Source organism: Panulirus ornatus, chromosome 9, assembly GCF_036320965.1.
Source record: "Panulirus ornatus isolate Po-2019 chromosome 9, ASM3632096v1, whole genome shotgun sequence".
Taxonomy (NCBI): domain Eukaryota; kingdom Metazoa; phylum Arthropoda; class Malacostraca; order Decapoda; family Palinuridae; genus Panulirus; species Panulirus ornatus.
This window is the reverse complement of record NC_092232.1, coordinates 43,822,411-43,850,174: the sequence shown is the minus strand read 5'-3', so window position 1 is coordinate 43,850,174 and position 27,764 is coordinate 43,822,411. Positions and strand designations below refer to the sequence as shown.

The following is a 27,764-nucleotide window of genomic DNA, read 5'->3' as shown; positions in this document are numbered from 1 at the left end:
CAATACTTGTGACGCCATACTCCCTGGCAACACAGTAACATTTCCAGGTGTTAGGGGACGATGTTGCAGGCGGGCTCCTGGCCTCCTCACTGGGTATATCTTGAGGGTAATTAACGCAGTAGAAACTAGAAGACCAAAGTAAGATGTATCAGTAATAATATCTTCAAGGAATGAAATGCAATCCCTTGTAGGGGAAGTAAATGGAGATCATTGTCCCGCCAACTTGATCTGTCAACTTTCGACTGGGTAGAAGTCTACTTTATTACTATAAATACGTATGTAAAGTTAACCTAGTATCTAAAAGTTCTGGTTAGTTTACTTTAGTATACGCTCATTGTGTTACTTATGTTGTCTTTTCTCTCCTGGGAATTTATGACGAGGTGATCCTCCACAGTGACACTGTGTGGAAACCCCGACTAGGGCATTATGCTAAGAGCCTCAGCTAGGGCATTATGCTAAGAGCCTCCCCTAGGGCATTATGCTTAGAGCCTCAGTTCGGGCATTATGCTGAGAGTCTCAGCTGGGACATTGTGCTGCGAGCCTCAGCTAGGGCATTATGCTGAGACACCACACTTACGGTTAAGATCTATGTGCGACTCGTCGTTCTAAGACATTTCCCAAATGTAATCCTAGCTGCTGGGGCATCATCATGCTGAAGGTGCTTACCATCAAGACATGATCTCTGCCACTGGCACAGTACGCTTAAGATCACCCGCTCTCCTGCCACTACCACCGAGATAACGTTATCACTTCTCTCAGAGAGATTAAAAGTTTCAGCTATTACCCTGCAAGAGAATGAAGTGACGATTTTACATTTCATCTCTCTCTCTCTCTCTCTCTCTCTCTCTCTCTCTCTCTCTCTCTCTCTCTCTCTCTCTCTCTCTCTCTCTCTCTCTCTCTGTGTGTATATGTACATATGTTGGGCTAAGATAATCAGATCTGAGACCACAAATAACTGATTAATTACATTATTCTCACATTATTAGTATAATTTCTCTGCTGGGTTATATCAAATTGTTATCTCTTCCGTTGTGGTTTTGGGCCACAACTCGCTCATTAAGTTATGGTTTTTCAGAGGGCGAGGACTAAGTTATTGGTTTCAGATGTATCACATATAAATAGTTCTTGTTCTGTACTTACCACAACTGATTCTGCATCATGCGCACATGACACCAGCGAACATTATGAGTAAGTACATGCGACACCTATTTACATGCATACACATCAGTGTCCCATATACTCACAGTCGCTCATGGGCCTACATGTGCCAGTATTGGCACCCAGGGCACACACACACACACACATCCAGCTATATCAGTAATGGCACACCTGACCTATGCCAATACAAACACCCCGGCACACACACACACACATCCAACTATATCAGTAATGACACACCTGACCTGTGCCAATAATAACACCCCGGGCACACACACCTGACCTGTGCCAGTAATGACACTCCGGGCACACACACCTGACCTGTGCCAGTAATGACACCCCGGGCACACACACCTGACCTGTGCCAGTAATGACACTCCGGGCACACACACCTGACCTGTGCCAGTAATGACACTCCGGGCACACACACCTGACCTGTGCCAGTAATGACACTCCGGGCACACACACCTGACCTGTGCCAGTAATGACACCCCGGGCACACACACCTGACCTGTGCCAGTAATGACACTCCGGGCACACACACCTGACCTGTGCCAGTAATGACACCCCGGGCACACACACCTGACCTGTGCCAGTAATGACACTCCGGGCACACACACCTGACCTGTGCCAGTAATGACACCTCGGGCACACACACCTGACCTGTGCCAGTAATGACACCCCGGGCACACACACCTGACCTGTGCCAGTAATGACACTCCGGGCACACACACCTGACCTGTGGCAAAGGACGGTCACAGACAAGAGGCCAATTAGGCAATTAGATCTGGCGAATTTTCACTAATAAAAAAACTCTGTTGTGCCTCAGACTACACCACACACAGTGTAGCATAAACTGCTCAGTGTAGCATAAACTGCTCAGTGTAGCATAAATTGCTCAGTGTAGCATAAATTGCTCAGTGTAGCATAAATTGCTCAGTGTAGCATAAACTGCTCAGTGTAGCATAAACTGCTCAGTGTAGCATAAACTGCTCAGTTGTGTCTCCCTCATGAGCGACAGGTCAAGCCTCCAGGCAGACCCCAGCCCAGGGTCATGCAGACTCATCGCGAAATATGAGTCAGTGGCTCATGTGGTATGGTCGTGGCTCAGCTGTGTTCTGTAGGCCTCATACATGATTGTCTTCACCGATGTGCGATTCAGAAATCATGGTTGGTAAATAGATATCCTCCAGTCAGACGACATTTATCTGTATGTATTTATACGAACTGTTTCTATGGCTTGATATACAGTTTCAAGATCCCCCACCAGGAAAATCGACCGTGTATTATATACTTTTTTTCCCTCTCATTTTCATTTTCTTTTTCTCGTATAACAATTCTCTCCTGTTTCTCCAAAGACGTTTCAGTGTCCCTGAGCGGGCATGAACCTTAAAATGTCGCAGTCAGGTACAGTCTTCAGCTGAGACGGAGCACCTGGCCCTGGAAGTCAGGTCTACACACCTGATACAGTCATGTGTGTGTCAGTAAAACAGTCATGGTTTCTCAGATATATATGTATATCTACTTTTTACATATTCATTTTCAGGAATATGTATACATATGTGACTTTGTCCTTTGTTGGGAATACATTTTCTTATCAGTGTGTTTGTGTTGAACCGTATCATGTAGTTTGTTGTTGTGATGATGATACAGTTTGGTTAATAAGTCTGTCTCTCTCTCTCCCTCTCGCGTCACCCATGGTGTGGCCGGCAGCAAGCGCAACCTGCCCTTCCGTCACCCGGACTTCTCGGATGACCAGATCCGTCAACTGACTGACATCGCCAGGTCCTACAAGTCCTCCAGCTCCGTGGCGTCCAAGCGCTCCACCTCCCGCCCTCACTCGGGATGCTCCTCGCCCATTCTCTCTCCCACCATCCAGGTGAGTCCTGCCTTCCCTCCTACTGCCATTACCTCCCGCCCTTCCACTGGGCAAGTGGCACCTGTTGTGGAGGTGGCCCAGCTGCGCCGGACGGCGTCCCGTCCCCCTGCTGGAAATGAGGAAGCCTTCATCAGACCTTCTCTGGTAGATCAACCGGGGCATCTCTCCCTCCCTCCACTGCTACGGTAGTGGAAGCCTTCATTACATCGCCTGCTGCTGTTGGATCAGCACCTCATCTGTTACCTCAATAGCACTATGATAAACTTGGCCCCTCCTCATCTCACGTGCCATTCCCACTGTCTCGTGGATAAGTTCAAGCCATCCTCTCTCCCACTTCTGGTACATGAGTGAAAGCCTCCCTTCCTCCCTCCCTCTCCTTGATAACTGAAGGCTTCCCTCACCTTCATCGCCTTGGTGGGTCATGCGTATCTTCCCCAGACCGAGACACTGGGTCAGAGGGGTCGAGTGTTGGCCCTGTGTGTTGCAGGAAGGTATCATCCGATGGGTCAGGGTGGGTTAGGTGTCGTCGTCGCTGGAACCTCACGTTATAGGAGATCCAACAGTCGTGTTTACCTTCGTGCGTTGCTGTAGTTTCAGGAGGTTACGTAAACCGTTGTTTCTAAGGACGATATGATTGTTACTCCATCAAGGGCTATCGGGATCTCCTTTAATAAACGCCTAAGTCTGGGTGAGGGGTTTGGTTAAGTCACGGAGGAGGATCCAGATCTCGGTGTGGGTCCTTTCTAGCCACAGGTGCTGTGTGCAGCGCACAGAACAACATTCAGTGGGCCTTATAGATATATATGAGGAGGGATCCGTCCCTCACAATAACTCACATTTTCTTCGCCTCCCTCACTGGTACGGAGAATGTTTCTCTCATTTTTCCACCTTCCATGCAACAGGCAAGAAGTGCGAGGCGGGGCACGAGGAATCAAGCAGAGAGAGGGGCAAGGGTACGTAGGGGCAAGGGAGGCTGGGGTGATAGGGCAAGAGGAACATTGCATCACACCAGGCCAGGTGGAGGGGCAGTGAAACACCATCACTGGTGCGGGAGGGAAGGTGGAGGGGCAAGTGAAACACCATCACTGGTGCGGGAGGGAAGGTGGAGGGACAAGTGAAACACCACCACTGGTGGGGGAGGGAAGGTGGAGGGGCAAGAGAATATAAAAGATCGGGTCAGGGCGTAACACAGGGTCTAGGTGAGGGAGGGAGGGAGTGGAGGGAAGGAATATTGCAGTGGGACGACATGAAGGGACCGGTGGCGAGGGATCAAAGTGAGGCAGGTCCAGGATTAGTCACAGTGAACCACAGCCAACCAGGAGCCACACAGCCAACCAGGAGCCACACAGTGAACCACAGCCGAGGAGGAGCCATTGTGATGCACAGGAAATGTGATGTCTGTCTGGCCTGGTATAGCCAGGAGTCGTGTCTCTCCCGCTTTACTGCTATGCTCTACACCCCTACGTAGCGTGGGACGAAGTCCTCTCCACCACTGACTTATGTAGCGTGGGACGAAGTCCTCTCCACCACTGACTTATGTAGCGTGACACTAAGTCCTCTCCACCACTGACTTATGTAGCGTGGGACGAAGTCCTCTCCACCACTGACTTATGTAGCGTGGCACTAAGTCCTCTCCACCTCTGACTTATGTAGCGTGACACTAAGTCCTCTCCACCACTGACTTATGTAGCGTGGCAGTAAGTCCTCTCCACCACTGACTTATGTAGCGTGACAATAAGTCCTCTCCACCACTGACTTATGTAGCGTGACACTAAGTCCTCTCCACCACTGACTTATGTAGCGTGACACTAAGTCCTCTCCACCACTGACTTATGTAGCGTGACACTAAGTCCTCTCCACCACTGACTTATGTAGCGTGACACAAAGTCCTCTCCACCACTGACTTATGTAGCGTGACACTAAGTCCTCTCCACCACTGACTTATGTAGCGTGGCACTAAGTCCTCTCCACCACTGACTTATGTAGCGTGAAACTAAGTCCTCTCCACCACTGACTTATGTAGCGTGAGACGAAGTCCTCTCCACCACTGACTTATGTAGCGTGACACTAAGTCCTCTCCACCACTGACTTATGTAGCGTGACACTAAGTCCTCTCCACCACTGACTTATGTAGCATGACACTAAGTCCTCTCCACCACTGACTTATGTAGCGTGACACTAAGTCCTCTCCACCACTGACTTATGTAGCGTGACACTAAGTCCTCTCCACCACTGACTTATGTAGCGTGACTCTAAGTCTCTCCACCCTGGACTTATGTAGGACTCTAAGTCCTCCCCCCTTCCACACCTCCCCTGACTTATGTAGCGTGACACTAAGTCCTCTCCACCACTGACTTATGTAGCGTGACTCTAAGTTCTTCCTTGTTCGTCCACATCTTAAGTACTGAGTTCTGGTTTGGTCAACCTACTTGAATGAAGGACATATAGACGTGATGGAGGAAGCAGAGCGTCCACCTACCGAAATGATACCCGGGACTGAGAGACAAATCCTATGAGATCCAACTGGACGATTTGGATTTGATTCGATTACAAGAGAGAGAAGGATAAGGGTCCTGGATAATCTTTATTTCACCAAGCTACGGAAGGTTAGATTCGTCTGATCTCACTCGTAAGGGATGGTCGCAATCTCATGGGGTAAACGATATAGCTCGAATGAATGCGAAGTATCTTTGTGTTCCTCAACGAGAAAGTTAATACGTGGGATGATTTCGAGATAGAATGGATGAAAGCAATGCCACAGATACGTTGAAGGACAGACTTGATAAGTATGTTACTTCAAGTCCCCCACGACTTACATTACTTGCGCCTCCTTAGTCATAGAGACAGGTCGTCGGTTTTTCACTCTGAGACATCTGTGTGTGTGTCCCCCTACTCCCACCACACTAATCGGTGAGTCTCTGGCATCTTCCAAGATCACCAATAGCCTGGGAAAAGGACCTGCTGGTCTGCTGCTCCTTGAACTCCTTCATAATCCCTTGACAATCGAGAATGCTCCACACCCGCCCGTCTCTGGTCACAGTTACCCGTGGCCAAGGCAGTTCAAGAAGGTTCCACTGTTTACATACGTCTTCCCTGACCAGCAGCCACACTTACAATAAGTGCATCATATATTCTTGTTCTCTTTGTTTCTAGTTCTAACCGTAAGATCTATACTGTTTCTATATCAGTCTGTTCCATCTCTCCAGCCGGGTAGACACACATCACTTGACTCGTCCAAACATCACTCACAAGTCCATAATCATCGCTGGTAATCAACGCCTGTCGTCGCTGCTGTCATCTGTCATTCGTGTGGTTAGGTTTTCACACTCACACACACACACACACACACACACACACAGTCATTCGTCTCTCCTCTGACGTTCGTAAACTTGGTTCGGCTCAGCCAGTTCGGTATAAAGATCCATTTCCGACTTCCTCATGAGGGACGCTCGACCTTGCACGTACGTATACACACATCCTCCATGAGTTGGTCTACCGTTAGCTTCCATGGCTGTGCGAGCGATTCCGGCAGCTTTCCTCCATACCCTGGTGACACGGGACCATATCTACACTTGCTTCACTTATATCCTCATAGTCAATACACGTCTCATGTATGATCTCTCTGCAGTCTCTCTTGGACTTGAGTTCGACCCGAGACTCGCTCACTCTGCTTCCTTCTCTTATCGTCCTGATGTAGCAGCTCACACAGCAGCAGCAACTTCCCATATAGTATTTCCCAGCAGCTCACACAGCAGCAACTTCCCATGTAGTATTTCCCAGCAGCTCACAGCAGCAACTTCCCATGTAGTATTTCCCAGCAGCTCACACAGCAGCAACTTCCCATCGCTCAGGTCGGGGTTGTGGCACAGAGTTTAGCGACTCACGAGTCGAGTTGATTTCTTTCTCTTCTTGTTGACGTCTTCCATCTGCGGCGCCAGTACACCAGGTCCTCCACCTCCACTGGGATGGGGAGGTACAAGGTCCAATGTTGTTGTGTGAGTCATGTGAGGGGGATGTGTGAGCCAGACGTGGTTCAGAGCGTCCTCTTCATGCCACGCGTCATGAAGATGGACGGGTTGGGCTGGTGGGGGAGTGAGTGGGTTGGGTGGCAGCGACGGCAGCTGGTCACTCAGATGGCCAGCCCGGGTGCTCTGCCAAGTCCCAGGTGGTGCAGCGGAAATACAAGGTTCAGTATTAGTTGTGGATACAGGCCTCCATGAGCATGACGAAGCTGATGCTGTAGCCAGATTTGCACAGAGTAAAAGTGATGTTGAAGACAACATTGAGTTGTCAGTTAGAAGCCTCAAAACTGTAATTAGAAAGGAAATGAATGACCTCTTTGAAGCACGAAAACGAGTCCAGATAAGCACAAGTAGAAACTTTTTCCATCACAGTGAAATGTGTAAAGTAAAACATGTATATGGAGGAAGTAATAAGATCAATAGATTACATGATGTTGTCACTGCTAGGTTAAGGCTAGGCTATAGGTACTGTTGGCGCTTTGGCCTAACTGGAGATGTTAATGATGTGGATTGTAAAGTTTGTGGCCAAAGATTTGGACACAGACTAGAACACTATGTCTTTAGAATGTGAAATAATAGAGCCTTTTAGGGATAGATCTAAACAAACCCTGCAAGAAATCTCACATCTTATTGTTAATAACAAGATAACCTGAAATTTGAAGTTTGTATCCACTTTTTTTGCATCGAGTCGGTAAAACTTAACCATATGAAACTATGTAATGTATGTACTGATATATCTATTATGAACCCACTGGGGTCTGATTAAGACCCTTTGTGACCCCTGTAATCCTTTTGCGCTACCGCTCACAGGATATGGGGGTGCACCATCAAGTTGCCAGCGTTACCGGTACAAATCAGATTAAATCTCTGTGGTAGAACATGACTTCCACCTTCTACGATCTTTTCCTCAAACCTCAGACGAATCCTGTTTTCGCTCCTCGTTGCACATCTTCCCAGCCGAGGATTTGGTACATGGTAGGATAGGCTGTGGGAACGCAGCCTTCCTTCGTCTACCTACGCTTGGGAAAGGTTGAGGAAGGCGCCCCTGGAGCACACCGTGACTGTTGCTCGCTTGCTGCACCGCCAGTGGACTTGGCTGGAACACTAGGCTCTGCTGGGATCTGGTGAGCCATGATCATGAACCCGAGACGGCGTCCCTGTACCGTAGACGCACCCGTGACAAAGGGTGAATTTCCCAGGGGGGTCCAGCGAGTGATCACGACCGTGACCTCCCTCCCTCACCCGTGGCCGGGAAAGGACTCGAATTAGATCACTGGAGGGCGAGGAACCCTTCATGAACAGGGAGGATTAGGGGGTCAGAATATGTATGGTATTCCACTCTTAACACCGCCGCCACCTGCTGGGCTGGAGGGAGGGAAGGCTTGGGAGGAGACAGACGCCGTGTGGGTACACGTCAACCCTACTGATAGTCTCGTGAGACGTTCCTCGTTCCTTGTTTTGCCCTCCCTCTCCTTGATAACTGAAGGCTTCCCTCACCTTCATCGCCTTGGTGGGTCAGGGCGTATCTTCCCCAGACCGAGACACTGGGTCAGAGGGGTCGAGTGTTGGCCCTGTGTGTTGCAGGAAGGTATCATCCGATGGGTCAGGGTGGGTTAGGTGTCGTCGTCGCTGGAACCTCACGTTATAGGAGATCCAACAGTCGTGTTTACCTTCGTGCGTTGTTGTAGTTTCAGGAGGTTACGTAAACCGTTGTTTCTAAGGACGATATGATTGTTACTTCCATCAAGGGCTATCGGGATCTCCTTTAATAAACGCCTAAGTCTGGGTGAGGGGTTTGGTTAAGTCACGGAGGAGGATCCAGATCTCGGTGTGGTCCTTTCTAGCCACAGGTGCTGTGTGCAGCGCACGGAACAACATTCAGTGGGCCTTATAGATATATATGAGGAGGGATCCGTCCCTCACAATAACTCACATTTTCTTCGCCTCCCTCACTGGTACGGAGAATGTTTCTCTCATTTTTTCCACCTTCCATGCAACAGGCAAGAAGTGCGAGGCGGGGCACGAGGAATCAAGCAGAGAGAGGGGCAAGGGTACGTAGGGGCAAGGGAGGCTGGGGTGATAGGGCAAGAGGAACATTGCATCACACCAGGCCAGGTGGAGGGGCAGTGAAACACCATCACTGGTGCGGGAGGGAAGGTGGAGGGGCAAGTGAAACACCATCACTGGTGCGGGAGGGAAGGTGGAGGGACAAGTGAAACACCACCACTGGTGGGGGAGGGAAGGTGGAGGGGCAAGAGAATATAAAAGATCGGGTCAGGGCGTAACACAGGGTCTAGGTGAGGGAGGGAGGGAGGGAGTGGAGGGAAGGAATATTGCAGTGGGACGACATGAAGGGACCGGTGGCGAGGGATCAAAGTGAGGCAGGTCCAGGATTAGTCACAGTGAGCCACAGCCAACCAGGAGCCACACAGTGAACCACAGCCGAGGAGGAGCCATTGTGATGCACAGGAAATGTGATGTCTGTCTGGCCGGGTATAGCCAAGAGTCGTGTCTCTCCCGCTTTACTGCTATGCTCTACACCCCTACGTAGCGTGGGACGAAGTCCTCTCCACCACTGACTTATGTAGCGTGAGACGAAGTCCTCTCCACCACTGACTTATGTAGCGTGACACTAAGTCCTCTCCACCTCTGACTTATGTAGCGTGACACTAAGTCCTCTCCACCACTGACTTATGTAGCGTGTCACTAAGTCCTCTCCACCTCTGACTTATGTAGCGTGACACTAAGTCCTCTCCACCACTGACGTATGTAGCGTGACACTAAGTCCTCTCCACCACTGACTTATGTAGCGTGACACTAAGTCCTCTCCACCACTGACTTATGTAGCGTGACACTAAGTCCTCTCCACCTCTGACTTATGTAGCGTGACACTAAGTCCTCTCCACCACTGACTTATGTAGCGTGACACTAAGTCCTCTCCACCACTGACTTATGTAGCGTGACACTAAGTCCTCTCCACCACTGACTTATGTAGCATGACACTAAGTCCTCTCCACCACTGACTTATGTAGCGTGACACTAAGTCCTCTCCACCACTGACTTATGTAGCATGACACTAAGTCCTTGTTCGTCCACATCTTAAGTACTGAGTTCTGGTTTGGTCAACCTACTTGAATGAAGGACATATAGACGTGATGGAGGAAGCAGAGCGTCCACCTACCGAAATGATACCCGGGACTGAGAGACAAATCCTATGAGATCCAACTGGACGATTTGGATTTGATTCGATTACAAGAGAGAGAAGGATAAGGGTCCTGGATAATCTTTATTTCACCAAGCTACGGAAGGTTAGATTCGTCTGATCTCACTCGTAAGGGATGGTCGCAATCTCATGGGGTAAACGATATAGCTCGAATGAATGCGAAGTATCTTTGTGTTCGTCAACGAGAAAGTTAATACCTGGGATGATTTCGAGGTAGAATGGATGGAAGCAATGCCACAGATACGTTGAAGGACAGACTTGATAAGTATGTTACTTCAAGTCCCCCACGACTTACATTACTTGCGCCTCCTTAGTCATAGAGACAGGTCGTCGGTTTTTCACTCTGAGACATCTGTGTGTGTCCTCCTACTCTCACCACACTAATCGGTGAGTCTCTGGCATCTTCCAAGATCACCAATAGCCTGGGAAAAGGACCTGCTGGTCTGCTGCTCCTTGAACTCCTTCATAATCCCTTGACAATCGAGAATGCTCCACACCCGCCCGTCTCTGGTCACAGCTGCCCGTGGCCAAGGCAGTTCAAGAAGGTCCCACTCTTTACATGCGTCTTCCCTGACCAGCAGCCACGCTTACAATAAGAGCATCATATATTCTTGTTCTCTTTGTTTCTAATTCTAACCGTAAGATCTATACTGTTTCTATATCAGTCTGTTCCATCTCTCCAGCCGGGTAGACACACATCACTTGACTCGTCCAAACATCACTCACAAGTCCATAATCATCGCTGGTAATCAACGCCTGTCGTCGCTGCTGTCATCTGTCATTCGTGTGGTTAGGTTTTCACACACACACACACACACACACACACACACACACACACACACACACACACACACACACATTCACACACACACAGTCATTCGTCTCTCCTCTGACGTTCGTAAACTTGGTTCGGCTCAGCCAGTTCGGTATAAAGATCCATTTCCGACTTCCTCATGAGGGACGCTCGACCTTGCACGTACGTATACACACATCCTCCATGAGTTGGTCTACCGTTAGCTTCCATGGCTGTGCGAGCGATTCCGGCAGCTTTCCTCCATACCCTGGTGACACGGGACCATATCTACACTTGCTTCACTTATATCCTCATAGTCAATACACGTCTCATGTATGATCTCTCTGCAGTCTCTCTTGGACTTGAGTTCGACCCGAGACTCGCTCACTCTGCTTCCTTCTCTTATCGTCCTGATGTAGCAGCTCACACAGCAGCAGCAACTTCCCATATAGTATTTCCCAGCAGCTCACACAGCAGCAACTTCCCATGTAGTATTTCCCAGCAGCTCACACAGCAGCAACTTCCCATCGCTCAGGTCGGGGTTGTGGCACAGAGTTTAGCGACTCACGAGTCGAGTTGATTTCTTTCTCTTCTTGTTGACGTCTTCCATCTGCGGCGCCAGTACATCAGGTCCTCCACCTCCACTGGGATGGGGAAGGTACAAGGTCCAATGTTGTTGTGTGAGTCATGTGAGGGGGATGTGTGAGCCAGACGTGGTTCAGAGCGTCCTCTTCATGCCACGCGTCATGAAGATGGACGGGTTGGGCTGGTGGGGGAGTGAGTGGGTTGGGTGGCAGCGACGGCAGCTGGTCACTCAGATGGCCAGCCCGGGTGCTCTGCCAAGTCCCAGGTGGTGCAGCGGAAATACAAGGTTCAGTATTAGTTGTGGATACAGGCCTCCATGAGCATGACGAAGCTGATGCTGTAGCCAGATTTGCACAGAGTAAAAGTGATGTTGAAGACAACATTGAGTTGTCAGTTAGAAGCCTCAAAACTGTAATTAGAAAGGAAATGAATGACCTCTTTGAAGCACGAAAACGAGTCCAGATAAGCACAAGTAGAAACTTTTTCCATCACAGTGAAATGTGTAAAGTAAAACATGTATATGGAGGAAGTAATAAGATCAATAGATTACATGATGTTGTCACTGCTAGGTTAAGGCTAGGCTATAGGTACTGTTGGCGCTTTGGCCTAACTGGAGATGTTAATGATGTGGATTGTAAAGTTTGTGGCCAAAGATTTGGACACAGACTAGAACACTATGTCTTTAGAATGTGAAATAATAGAGCCTTTTAGGGATAGATCTAAACAAACCCTGCAAGAAATCTCACATCTTATTGTTAATAACAAGATAACCTGAAATTTGAAGTTTGTATCCACTTTTTTTGCATCGAGTCGGTAAAACTTAACCATATGAAACTATGTAATGTATGTACTGATATATCTATTATGAACCCACTGGGGTCTGATTAAGACCCTTTGTGACCCCTGTAATCCTTTTGCGCTACCGCTCACAGGATATGGGGGTGCACCATCAAGTTGCCAGCGTTACCGGTACAAATCAGATTAAATCTCTGTGGTAGAACATGACTTCCACCTTCTACGATCTTTTCCTCAAACCTCAGACGAATCCTGTTTTCGCTCCTCGTTGCACATCTTCCCAGCCGAGGATTTGGTACATGGTAGGATAGGCTGTGGGAACGCAGCCTTCCTTCGTCTACCTACGCTTGGGAAAGGTTGAGGAAGGCGCCCCTGGAGCACACCGTGACTGTTGCTCGCTTGCTGCACCGCCAGTGGACTTGGCTGGAACACTAGGCTCTGCTGGGATCTGGTGAGCCATGATCATGAACCCGAGACGGCGTCCCTGTACCGTAGACGCACCCGTGACAAAGGGTGAATTTCCCAGGGGGGTCCAGCGAGTGATCACGACCGTGACCTCCCTCCCTCACCCGTGGCCGGGAAAGGACTCGAATTAGATCACTGGAGGGCGAGGAACCCTTCATGAACAGGGAGGATTAGGGGGTCAGAATATGTATGGTATTCCACTCTTAACACCGCCGCCACCTGCTGGGCTGGAGGGAGGGAAGGCTTGGGAGGAGACAGACGCCGTGTGGGTACACGTCAACCCTACTGATAGTCTCGTGAGACGTTCCTCGTTCCTTGTTTTGATCCGCTGGTTCCGCTGTGAGACAGTTTTACATAACTTATGGGGATACTACCCATTAGTCGCCCTGGCCTTCATGTAACAATGGTATCGCATGTTATGACCCGTGTACGATCATTTGATGACACCTTTATTACGCTAATCTCAAGCCAGAGTCGTGTAGATATCTGCTTCCAGTGGTGTGTGTCCTCCGCGCGAAGGGATAAACGCTGGAGGATGACCTCAGATGGTATTTACGTGTGTGTCTCTCTCTCAGGAGTCGAGCATCTGTCGAAGCTTCATTGTCCGCCAAACGACTCCCTGTCTCACCCTAGTGAAGCCGAAACTCGCGTGACTCTCATCTATCGTCTCTTCATTCACCGATTCCTCATTCAATGTCTCATCACTGTCAGTGTTTTGCTCATCCTTATCCTCTGCTCTCTCTCTCTCTCTCTCTCTCTCTCTCTCTCTCTCTCTCTCTCTCTCTCTCTCTCTCTCTCTCTCTCTCTCTCTCTCTCTCTCTCTCTCGTCCCCACCAGCGGCCCGGTGCCCGACATCCCTAACCATTCTCATCTCTCACGTTACCCACCTCCCTCCCTCTCTGTCTAAGCAGGTCATCCACCTGGTACTTCCTCCGTACGTTCCTCATGCGGCCCCTCAGCAAGCAGTCCTTTAGAACAAGCCCTGTGTGGAGTACCGTATGCACTGCTTCACTATCATGCTGTGAGGGGCCGTCATATACACAGCCTACAACTTCCTCATTGTCCTGGCTTATGAGGTGCTTATCACAGACACGTGACGTCCTGGAAGGATCTTCTTGATTCTCTCTATCTTTCTTCTTCGCTACTTGGTTTATTCCACATGTAACCGACATCTCCGAAATACTGTGTCGGCCTTCAACACCATGATGACCGCGTAGGGTATAATGGAATGCCAACGAAGCATTCTTCATCGCTTCCAGAACCTTCGCCCCCTCCCACACCTTATGACTCATTTCCAATTCCATGGTTCCATTTACTAGCACTTACACTCCCCAGATATCTGAAACACTTCAACTCCTCTAATTTTTCTCCGTTGAAACATACATCCCAACTACCTTGTCCCTCAGCCTTGATGAACCTAACAACCTTGCTTTTATTCACATTCACTCTTTTATTCACATTTACTCTCAACTTTCTCTTTTCACACACTCCAACTTAGTCACTAATTTCTGCAGTTTCTCACTCGAATCAGCCACCAGTGCTGAATCACCGGCGAAGAATTGACTCACTTCCCAAGCTTCTTATCCCCATCATGCTCACCCCTTTCTTCAAGACGCTTGCATTCATCTCCATCACAACCCCAACTTCGCATACCACCCTAACCAAAACACCCTACAGCTGCCACGCTGTCATCAAACACATTCAACAGTCCTTCAAAATACTCACTCCATCTCCTCACTTCATCACTATCTGTTATTACTTCCACTTTTGCCCCCTTCACCGATGTCTCCATTCTCTCTCATGTCTTTCGCACATTATTCACCTCTTTCCTTAACAGTTTTTTATTCTCCGTAAACTTTACTGATACTGACTCATCCCAAGTTTAATGATACTGACTCACCCCAACTCCTATTTGCCCTCTTTTTCAAGCCCTGCACCTTCCTCTTGACCTCCTGCTGCTTTCTCTTATACATCTCCCAATCATTTGCGCTTATCTCTTCCACTGGCAACTTTACTTCTTCATTCCAGCACTCACTACCCTCTCTAATTTGCCCACTCCCCCCCACCTTTCTCATGCTACATGCATCTTTTGCATATGCCATCACTGCTTCCCTAAATACCTCCCATTCCTCACCCACTCCCCTCACTTCATTTGCTCTCACCTTTTGTCATTCTACACTAAATCTCACGTGGTATATCTTCACACAAGTCTCCTTTCCAAGTTCACTTACCCTCACAACTTTCTTCTACCCAACTTTGTTTCCTCTTTTTTCGAGAACCTCTACAAATCTTCGCCCCCGTCTCCACAAGATAGTGATCAGACATCCCACTAGCTGCCCCTCTCCGCACATTTACATCCAAAAGCCTCTCTTTCACACACCTATCAATTAATACGTAATCTAATAATGCCCTTTGACCATCTCTCATACTCACATACGTATACTTATGTATATCTCTCTTTTTAAACCAGGTATTCCCAATCATCAGTCTTTTTTCAGTACACAACTCCACAAGCTTTTCACCATTTCCATTCATAAAAGTGAATACCCCATGCGCACCAATTATACCTTAGCTGCCTCGTTACTTACCTTCGCATTTAAATCACCCATTACTAATACTCGGTCTCGTGCACCAAGACTGCTGACACACTCACTCAGCTGCTCCCAAAATACTTACCTCTCATTATCTTTCTTCTCATGCCCAGGTGCATAAACACCAATAATCACCCATCTATCGCCGTTCACTTTCAGCTTTACCCACATCAATCTAGAATTTACTTACACTTTATCACACACTCCCACAACTCCTGCTTCAGAAGTAGTGCTACTCCTTTTTTAGCTCTTGTCCTCTCACCAACCCGTGACTTTTCTCATAAGACATTTCCAAACCATTCTTCCTCTTTACCCTTGAGCTTCGTTTCAATCAAAGCCAAAACATCTAGGTTTCTTTCCTCAAACATACTACCTATCTCTCCTTTCTTCTCATCTTGGTTACATCCACACACATTTAGACACCCCAGCATGAGCCTTCTAGGAGGATGAGCACTCCCTGCTTGACTCCTTCTTTTGTTTTCTTTTTTTAGAAACTGAAAATGAACACTCCCCGCTTGACTCCTTCTTCTGTTCCTTTTTTTTTTTCAGAAATTGAAATACGAGAAGGTAAGGTCAGTTAGTTCACGTTTACAAAAACTAACGAAAGCATCAGATTCATCTTAGGGAAGCATAGTTTTCCCTAGCCTCTACAATGGAATACTTGTACTTCCCGAAGGTAAATTGGATGCTTACGTCAGTTTATCTAACAATGAATCAACCGACCAGCAAAAAGCGGTTCGAAACTCAATCCTTTACGGTTATGTCCAAACAGTATAAGGTATACTAGATAAGGTAGTCGAGATAGAATCGATATATGAATGACTTTTAAGATGAGAAAAGGATTGAAAGGTAATAATCATTACCAGTCTTCAGGATCGACTTGATGCCAAGGGCACTAAGCAAAGGAGTCATAAGGAAAGCAAACTAGTTACACGAACAGTTCAATAGCCAGTAAATCATCTCAGAAATAAGGAAGATTTGATTGTCTGTCGTGCAGACAGGTCAGCGGTTGATGTGCTCCTGAATAATGATGAGTATCTGCAGAAGATGAATACCATCCTTGGTGATGAATCAGTTGCTTTTTGGAGACGCAACAAAATTTTTAAAGAGCAAAATAACTCCCTCATACCTACAACTTAAGCAGCTGTTGACCAGAACCATTTCAGGCCTATCACAGAGGAAAGTGCTCACCATGCCGCTACTACATATATGACATTGTGGAACCCCACAAGCTTAATCAAACTTTACGTTCCATGGTTTCTCAAGACACTACTCACACATACATCATAACGAAACAGATGAATGCTATAATAACCCCATATATATCCCAGTTAGATATACTATATACTCTAGTGATGAATTTCTCAAAATATTTCCCAATTGAGCATTGAAGAATGTTTGGAAGTCGAGAACATTATCTCGGAAAGCAAAAATGGGTATGTTTGAAGGAATAGTGGTTCCAACAATGTTGTATGGTTGCGAGGCGTGGGCTATGGATAGAGTTGTGCGCAGGAGGGTGGAAGTGCTGGAAATGAGAGGTGTGAGGACAATATGTGGTGTGAGGTGGTTTGATCGAGTAAGTAATGTAAGGGTAACAGAGATGTGTGGAAATAAAAAGAGTGTGGTTGAGAGAGCAGAAGAGGGTGTTTTGAAATGGTTTGGTCACATGGAGAGAATGAGTGAGGAAAGATTGACCAAGAGGATATATGTGTCAGAGGTGGAGGGAACGAGGAGAAGTGGGAGACCAAATTTTAGGTGGAAAGATGGAGTGAAAAAGATTTTGAGTAATCGGGGCCTGAACATGCAGGAGGGTGAAAGGCGTGCAAGGAATAGAGTGAATTGGAACGATGTGGTATACCGGGGTCGACGTGCTGTCAATGGATTGAACCAGGGCATGTGAAGCGTCTGGGGTAAACCATGGAAAGTTGTGTGGGGCCTGGATGTGGAAAGGGAGCTGTGGTTTCGATGCATTATTACATGACAGCTAGAGACTGAGTGTGAACGAATGAGGCCTTTGGTGTCTTTTCCTAGCGCTACCTCGCACACATGAGGGGGAGGGGGTTGTTATTCCATGTGTGGCGGGGTGGCGATGGGAACAAATAAAGGCAGACAGTATCAATTATGTACATGTGTATATATGTATATGTCTGTGTGTATATATATATGTGTACATTGATATGTATAGGTATGTATATTTGCGTGTGTGGACGTGTATGTATATACATGTGTATGTGGGCGGGTTGGGCCATTCTTTCGTCTGTTTCCTTGCGCTACCTCGCTAACGCGGGAGACAGCGACAAAGCAAAATAAATAAAAATGAATATTTCCCAATTCTCAGCATGAAATGTACCACAGGCATGTTCGTAACAACCCAGCAGTAGCAGCCCCTGACATTCTCCCCTCCCTCTCATTATGGAGAAACCTCTCGAGGGATGCACTGAGAAAGCACTGTTCAGAAGCCCAGATCTGAAGGAATATCTATGGACGATCCCCTCAGGCCAACATTCATTTCATCTCATGTGTGACGTGGAAAATACAAGTCCTCCAAGATGAAGATTTACGTTCTTCCATATACTGTAGGTCTGTGGATGTCATTTACGTTGTGGTGCGTAATACGTAACTTCTGCAGCGTCTGCAGCAAGTCTTGGGAGAACGTATAGTGTTAAAGTTCACCTATGAACCCTGTATGGATGGTACACTTCCCTATCCAGACGTGTTTGTTCAGTCATAAAATGACCAACGCACCACCAGTGTCTGCAACAAAAACCTTAGACAGGTCATGTGTCCCTGAGGTGTGATTCTTGCCTCAGTCAGAGGTCATGTGTCCCTGAGGTGTGATTCTTGCCTCAGACAGAGGTCATGTGTCCCTGAGGTGTGATTCTTGCCTCAGTCAGAGGTCATGTGTCCCTGAGGTGTGATTCTTGCCTCAGTCAGAGGTCATGTGTCCCTGAGGTGTGATTCTTGCCTCAGTCAGAGGTCATGTGTCCCTGAGGTGTGATTCTTGCCTCAGACAGAGGTCATGTGTCCCTGAGGTGTGATTCTTGCCTCAGTCAGAGGTCATGTGTCCCTGAGGTGTGATCCTTGCCTCAGACAGAGGTCATGTGTCCCTGAGGTGTGATCCTTGCCTCAGACAGAGGTCATGTGTCCCTGAGGTGTGATTCTTGCCTCAGTCAGAGGTCATGTGTCCCTGAGGTGTGATTCTTGCCTCAGACAGAGGTCATGTGTCCCTGAGGTGTGATTCTTGCCTCAGTCAGAGGTCATGTGTCCCTGAGGTGTGATTCTTGCCTCAGTCAGAGGTCATGTGTCCCTGAGGTGTGATTCTTGCCTCAGACAGAGGTCATGTGTCCCTGAGGTGTGATTCTTGCCTCAGTCAGAGGTCATGTGTCCCTGAGGTGTGATTCTTGCCTCAGACAGAGGTCATGTGTCCCTGAGGTGTGATCCTTGCCTCAGACAGAGGTCATGTGTCCCAGATGACTAACTGAAGAAGCAACATATATGAAGTTTCAAGCAGAGCTTCGTAATTTGTAGTCTATGCGTCACATCCTCTGGGTGCGCCATGTTTCCCGTCCAGTCTCTTCCCATCACCAGAGCATCATCTCTGTACACATACCCGACCCGACCTGTGGGGCCCAAAAGTACCTAGGTGACGCTGGCACATCCCTCACTCCAGATGGAAGGGTCAGATGCCGGTGTCCCTCAGGGACTTTGTGAATACCCTGTGCTCCCGCCTACCCTCTGGCAGCGATATGAAGTGATACCTTAACTTTAGGTCAACCTTAAGTTTAGGTCAGGGCTCGAGAGGATATCTCCTCCTCCGCAGCTGTTGATAATGCTGGGTAGGAGGTAGTGGTCATCTGCCACTGGCTTATTAACTTTCTGAGATGTGAGGACGTCATGTCTGATCCCTCTTATGTCATCCACCGGTCATAATGGTTATGTCATCCACCGGTCATAATGGTTATGTCATCCACCGGTCATAATGGTTATGTCATCCACCGGTCATAATGGTTATGTTATCTGCAGAGCTCAAGGGTCGGACAGGCCCTCACGCTACTGAGATTTAGTGTCTGTCTCTGTCTCCTGATGGGGACGTAACTGATATCTGATAAGGACGCCAGTGGCAAGGAAGTAAGGTTATGGTAATGGGTTTCTCTCCAGGTCAAAATGTCTGGGAATATTTCTTTCTTGTTGATCCTCCTACTCAGTTCTGCCTCGTTTGCCTAACAGAGTCAGATATGATCTACGTATTCTTAATAGTTTCTGAACGCGAACATTTGGACTCTGTGTTGCTTATGAGCTATGCATTTGCACTAGATCCTCTTTCACTCGATAGTTCTTCGGCCGTTTCTTGTGGAATTACCACTCCCTCTCGTCTCGTAGAGGCATGAAGTCTATTGTAATGGAATCCTCATTCATGTAGCAGTGTATCGTCACTGGATCCCAAGTTCACGTAGGTAGCACAGGACCAACCTTGTCTTCGAAGTAAACAGTATGTACTTGGATCCTGGACGCCCATCCTTCCCTACCATCCTCTACAAACGTGTCCTTCCCTCATCCTATCGATCGCATCTTTAGTCATTCGTTCCCATCTCCTGTTCCGTCTGCAGCTGCAGCTGGCTCCCTCCTGTACACAGATGGGGTACGTCTTTAGCAGCAGCAGCTGGCTCCCTCCTGTACACAGATGGGGTACGTCTGCAGCAGCGGCTGGCTCCCTCCTGTACACAGATGGGGTACGTCTGCAGCAGCAGCTGGCTCCCTCCTGTACACAGATGGGGTACGTCTGCAGCAGCAGCTGGCTCCCTCCTGTACACAGATGGGGTATGTCTGCAGCAGCAGCAGCTGGCTCCCTCCTGTACAAAGATGGGGTACGTCTGCAGCAGCGGCTGGCTCCCTCCTGTACACAGATGGGGTACGTCTGCAGCAGCAGCTGGCTCCCTCCTGTACACAGATGGGGTACGTCTGCAGCAGCGGCTGGCTCCCTCCTGTACACAGATGGGGTACGTCTGCAGCAGCTGCAGCTGGCTCCCTCCTGTACACAGATGGGGTACGTCTGCAGCAGCAGCAGCTGGCTCCCTCCTGTACACAGATGGGATAACATAGTTAACACCCGCACTGTCTTCCCTCCCTGATGTGTCCGAGTTTACGACACGAAGTTTCAAACTACTTTGGCTCTGATGCTCAGATGTTTTGTTCAGAGAGCAGTGCCACGAACAGTGCCACGAGCAGTGCCACCTCTCCTGCCATACGTGTGTGATGACCCAGCCTCTGGGGTGACATACTACCCAGTCCTGCCTCTCACGGGTAATCCATCTCTACTTAGGCCCACTTCTGGTCTTCCTGTCATGGCTCCTGGTCACTCGTGGCTGTACTGACGTCTGTGTCAGTGACTGACGCGCCTCCTACGTCCATGGTTCTTGCCCCTCTCTCTCACACTCTCCAGCCAGCACCATGACTACGGACCCGGAGTCTTGTGGAGGCAACTCTTCCTCCTTAACTCCTGCAGGTGGTAGCTCTTGGCTATTTATTGACTGGTCTTTCCTTACCACCTTCGCTACGTGAGTATGGTCACCGAGGGAGAGGCAGTCCCTCGCGAAGTGATTTACTCCCCCCCAGTTGACACACCGGACCTCCTCTGTCCTCACCTGTGACCCCGCCTGTGACTGTTCAGGAGGAAGAGGTTGAACGCTATAAGGGAAGGACTCCTACAGGTAGTTCCTCGCTACACGATTTTCTCCACATTAGAAGAAGAGTTTGTCTCCCGCTCTTTCCAGGCAGCGGTTTAGGGTTCCTTTTTCCGTGGTCTGTCTTCCCATAGTCGTCACATCCGGGTAATGGTCTTCTACTGTCCTCTACACTGGGTGATGGTCTTCTAATGGTCTTTACACCGGGTGATGGTCTTCTACTGTCCTCTACACCGGGTGATGGTCTTCTACTGTCCTCTACACCGGGTGACGGTCTTCTACTGACCCCTACACTCGGTGACGGTCTTCTACTGACCTCTACACTGGGTGACGGTCTTCTACTGGTCTCTACACCGGATGACGATCTTCTACTGGTCTCTACACCGGGTGACGGTCTTCTACTGAGCTCTACATCGGGTGACGGTCTTCTACTGGTTTCTACACCTGGTGACGGTCTTCTACTGACCTCTACACCGGGTGACGGTCTTCTTCTGGCCTCTACACCGGGTGACGGTCTTCTACTGGCCTCTACACTGGGTGATGGTCTTCTACTGGCCTCTACACCGGGTGATGGTCTTCTACTGGCCTCTACACCGGGTGACGGTCTTCTACTGGCCTCTACACCGGGTGATGGTCTTCTTCTGGCCTCTACACCGGGTGACGGTCTTCTACTGTCCTCTACACCGGGTGATGGTCTTCTACTGTCCTCTACGCCGGGTGACGGTCTTCTACTGTCCTCTACACCGGGTGATGGTCTTCTACTGTCCTCTACACCGGGTGACGGTCTTCTACTGTCCTCTACACCGGGTGATGGTCTTCTACTGTCCTCTACACCGGGTGACGGTCTTCTACTGACCCCTACACCGGGTGATGGTCATCTACTGGCCTCTACACCGGGTGACGGTCTTCTACTGTCCTCTACACCGGGTGACGGTCTTCTACTGACCCCTACACCGGGTGATGGTTTTCTGCTGGCCTGTACACCAGGTGATGGTCTTCTGGCCTGTACACCCGGTCACCTTCACGTGTTGGTCTCGGCTCAAGAAGCCAGGGTCAAGAACCATGGTTCAGCGTGCTTTGTGTTTGGATGGTGTTATGAGACACCCTCTCAAATGTCTCTTCTAATTTCTTATCCTACGACTTTCATACGAAGGGAGCGACCACCATAGTGATGGTCGTCCCTTCTCCAGCCTCCTTAACCTTATCAGTCAAGTTTATCTGAGGCGTAAGTCTAAGACAGTCGTAATTTCCTCTGCAACAGACGTGGCGCAGTGTCCTTTTTCTTTCTTCCCCCTTTACATCTATTTCCTCCAGGACTATAATTTCTTCTGGCGACGCTCACGGGGATGTCTCCAGCCATCTAAGAATCTGTGGACGCCCCTGGTCTGCCTCCCAGACCATGATCTTCAACACCACATCTTCATCACATACCTCGCTGGCTAATCCTCAGAGCCTTTCTTTGTGCCTGTCTCAGTTCTTGTACAAGCGAGGTCGATGTGATCTCCCTTGAGGTGAAATCCCAAATATTCCTTCCTTAAACTCAGTCCAACTTGGCTCGTGTTTCGCTTGGTCAGTGGTAGAACACAGGCTTGTGGCGTCTGAGCTGGTCACAAATGGAGAGTGCATTCTTCAGCTAACGCAGTACACGTCACCAGCTAACGCAGTACACGTCACCAGCTAACGGAGTACACCAGCCAGAGAAGTAAAAGCTATCAGCTAAAGGAGTATACGACACCAGCTCATACGTCACAAGCTAAGGGAGTATACATCACCAGCTAAGGGAGTTTACTTCACCCGCTGAAGGAGTATATATCACCAGTTGAGGGAGTATACATCACCAGCTAAGGGAGTATACATCACCAGCTGAGGGAGTATACATCATCAGCTAAGGAAGTATACATCACCATGTAAGGGAGTGTATATATCAACAACTACTAGAGTATACATCACCAGCTACGGGGTATACATCACCAGCTACAGTGGTATACATCACCAGTTACGATGGTATACATCACCAGCTACGATAGTATACATCACCAGTTACGATGGTATACATCACCAGCTACGATATTATACATCACCATCTACGATGGTATACATCACCAGCTACGGGGGTATACATCACCAGCTACGGGAGTATACATCACCAGCTACGGGGGTATACATCACCAGCTACGGGGGTATACATCACCAGCTACGGGAGTATACATCACCAGCTACGGGGGTATACATGACCAGCTACGATGTTATACATCACCAGCTACGATGTTATACATCACCAGCTACGATGTTATACATCACCAGCTACGATGGTATACATCACCAGCTACGATGGTATACATCACCAGCTACGATGGTATACATCACCAGCTACGATGGTATACATCACCAGCTACGGGGGTATACATCACCAGCTTCGATGGTATACATCACCAGCTACGATGGTATACATCACCGGCTACGATGGCATACATCACCAGCTACGGTGGTATACATCACCAGCTACGGGGGTATACATCACCAGCTACGATGGTATACATCACCAGCTACGGGGGTATACATCACCGGCTACGGTGGTATACATCACCAGCTACGATGTTATACATCACCAGCTACGATGGTATACATCACCAGCTACGGGAGTATACATCAACAGCTACGGGGGTATACATCACCAGCTACGGTGGTATACATCACCAGCTACGATGTTATACATCACCAGCTACGATGGTATACATCACCAGCTACGGGAGTATACATCACCAGCTACGGGGGTATACATCACCAGCTATGGTGGTATACATCACCAGCTACGGTGATATACATCACCAGCTACGAGGGTATACATCACCAGCTACGATGGTATACATCACCAGCTACGATGGTATACATCACCAGCTACGGGAGTATACATCACCAGCTACGGGTGTATACATCACCAGCTACGATGGTATACATCACCAGCTACGATGGTATACATCACCAGCTACGGGGGTATACATCACCAGCTACGGGAGTATACATCACCAGCTACGGGGGTATACATGACCAGCTACGATGTTATACATCACCAGCTACGATGGTATACATCACCAGCTACGGGAGTATACATCACCAGCTACGGGGGTATACATCACCAGCTACGATATTATACATCACCAGCTACGATATTATACATCACCAGCTACGGTGGTATACATCACCAGCTACGGGGGTATACATGACCAGTAAAGAGAATACATGTCCCTTGCTACAGTCGTGCTGGAGTGTCACAAGTGTCAAAGTTGACATCAAACATCATCATGTGAGCCAGTCTGATGATACAGCAACATTCTGCTCAACTTTACCGTCACTTTAAAAACACTTTGTAACTTCACAAACACAAGACAGATATTATCAGGATCATTGGTGCTTCCTAAACGACTTTCTCTGACAAATTTCACGCACAAAGTGATGGTGACACAAGACTTCCACAAAGCTGGCTAACTGCCAGTTGGTGTAACAATGGGAGGTCACGGGAGGTCAGCACCAATTGGCAATGTTATTCACAACACGGATTAAACCACCTCGTACACCCACCAGTGTCGGGTGGGACAGGGATATCAACTTTAATGTAAGGATCTCGTACCATCCACACACGCACGCCAACCCCGTCCCTCACCTGGGCACAAGTGGGGGCTCTCTCTCTCTCTCTCTCTCTCTCTCTCTCTCTCTCTCTCTCTCTCTCTCTCTCTCTCTCTCTCTCTCTCTCTCTCTCTCTCTCTCTCTCTCTCTCGCTCAACACCTATACATGTTCTCCTCGACTGAGTGGTATGGCTTACGTGATCCAGGTGGTCACAGTACACTCACAACACAACATACAAGACAGAAGAGGATGAAAATGACTGAAATGTTGACATAGACATAGTGTACATTGTCACAATACACTCACAACGCAACATACAAGACAGAAGAGAATGAAAATGACTGAAATGTTACGATAGACATAGTGTACATTGTCACAATACACTCACAACACAACATACAAGACAGAAGAGAATGAAAATGACTGAAATGTTGACATAGACATAATGTACATTGTCACAATACACTCACAACACAACATACAAGACAGAAGAGAATGAAAATGACTGAAATGTTGACATAGACATATTGTACATTGTCACAATACACTCACAACACAACATACAAGACAGAAGAGAATGAAAATGACTGAAATGTTGACATAGACATAGTGTACATTGTCACAATACACTCACAACACAACATACAAGACAGAAGAGAATGAAAATGACTGAAATGTTGACATAGACATAGTGTACATTGTCACAATACACTCACAACACAACATACAAGACAGAAGAGAATGAAAATGACTGAAATGTTGACATAGACATAGTGTACATTGTCACAATACACTCACAACACAACATACAAGACAGAAGAGAATGAAAATGACTGAAATGTTGACATAGACATAGTGTACATTGTCACAATACACTCACAACACAACATACAAGACAGAAGAGGATGAAAATGACGGAAATGTTGACATAGACATAGTGTACATTGTCACAATACACTCACAACACAACATACAAGACAGAAGAGAATGAAAATGACTGAAATGTTGACATAGACATAGTGTACATTGTCACAATACACTCACAACACAACATACAAGACAGAAGAGAATGAAAATGACTGAAATGTTGACATAGACATAGTGTACATTGTCACAATACACTCACAACACAACATACAAGACAGAAGAGAATGAAAATGACTGAAATGTTGACATAGACATAGTGTACATTGTCACAATACACTCACAACACAACATACAAGACAGAAGAGAATGAAAATGACTGAAATGTTGACATAGACATAGTGTACATTGTCACAATACACTCACAACACAACATACAAGACAGAAGAGAATGAAAATGACTGAAATGTTGACATAGACATAGTGTACATTGTCACAATACACTCACAACACAACATACAAGACAGAAGAGAATGAAAATGACTGAAATGTTGACATAGACATAGTGTACATTGTCACAATACACTCACAACACAACATACAAGACAGAAGAGAATGAAAATGACTGAAATGTTGACATAGACATAGTGTACATTGTCACAATACACTCACAACACAACATACAAGACAGAAGAGAATGAAAATGACTGAAATGTTGACATAGACATAGTGTACATTGTCACAATACACTCACAACACAACATACAAGACAGAAGAGAATGAGAATGACGGAAATGTTGACAGTGTACATTGTTCACCCTCCATACAACAGCACACAAGGGCTGAGTCTAAAGCATCGTTGAAAGAGATAAAACAAAGATTTTTCTCTGCAATGTATTGATCCCTGTGTTATGTTGGGCCCTGTGTTATATTGATCCTTGTGTTCCCTGTGTTATATTGATCCCTGTATTATGTTGGTCCCTTTGTTATATTGATCCTTGTGTTCCCTGTGTTATATTGATCCCTGTATTATGTTGGTCCCTGTGTTATATTGATCCCTGTATTATGTTGGTCCCTGTGTTATATTGATCCTTGTGTTCCCTGTGTGATATTGATCCCTGTATTATGTTGGTCCCTGTGTTATATTGATCCCTGTATTATGTTGGTCCCTGTGTTATATTGATCCCTGTATTATGTTGGGCCCTGTGTTACATTGATCCCTGTGTTATATTGATCCCTGTGTTATATTGATCCTGTATCATGTTGGTCCCTGTGTTGTATTGATCCCTGTATTATGTTGGGCCCTGTGTTACATTGATCCCTGTGTTATATTGATCCTGTATCATGTTGGTTCCTGTGTTATATTGATCCCTGTGTTATATTGATCCTGTATCATGTTGGTTCCTGTGTTATATTGATCCTGTATCATGTTGGTCCCTGTGTTATATTGATCCTGTATCATGTTGGTTCCTGTGTTATATTGATCCTGTATCATGTTGGTTCCTGTGTTATATTGATCCTGTATCATGTTGGTTCCTGTGTTATATTGGTCCCTGTATTATGTTGGTCCCTGTGTTATATTGATCCTGTATCATGTTGGTTCCTGTGTTATATTGATCCTGTATTATGTTGGCCCCTGTGTTATATTGATCCTGTATCATGTTGGTTCCTGTGTTATATTGATCCTGTATCATGTTGGTTCCTGTGTTATATTGGTCCCTGTATTATGTTGGTCCCTGTGTTATATTGATCCTGTATCATGTTGGTCCCTGTGTTACATTGATCCCTGTGTTATATTGATCCCTGTGTTATATTGATCCTGTATCATGTTGGTTCCTGTGTTATATTGGTCCCTGTATCATGTTGGTTCCTGTGTTATATTGATCCTGTATCATGTTGGTTCCTGTGTTATATTGGTCCCTGTATTATGCTGGTCCCTGTGTTATTATAATGATATCAGTGTTATATTTATCCGTGTTATATTGACCCCTGTATTGTATTGGTCCCTGTGTTATATTGATCCCTATGTTATGTTGATTCATGTGTTATATTGATCCTTGTATTGCTGGTCCCTGTGTTATAT

General features: G+C 47.4%; 1 protein-coding gene across 3 annotated transcripts in view; it reads left to right on the top strand.

Moving 5' to 3' along the window:
- Nucleotides 1-27,764, top strand: part of LOC139750378 (uncharacterized) — a 470,005-nt gene that overhangs the window by 423,154 nt on the left and 19,087 nt on the right. For all 3 annotated transcript variants that reach the window (XM_071665107.1, XM_071665108.1, XM_071665109.1), the window contains one exon: nt 2,872-3,037. In XM_071665107.1, the coding sequence (XP_071521208.1) occupies nt 2,872-3,037 (166 nt within the window). The remainder of the gene's footprint in view (nt 1-2,871; nt 3,038-27,764) is intronic.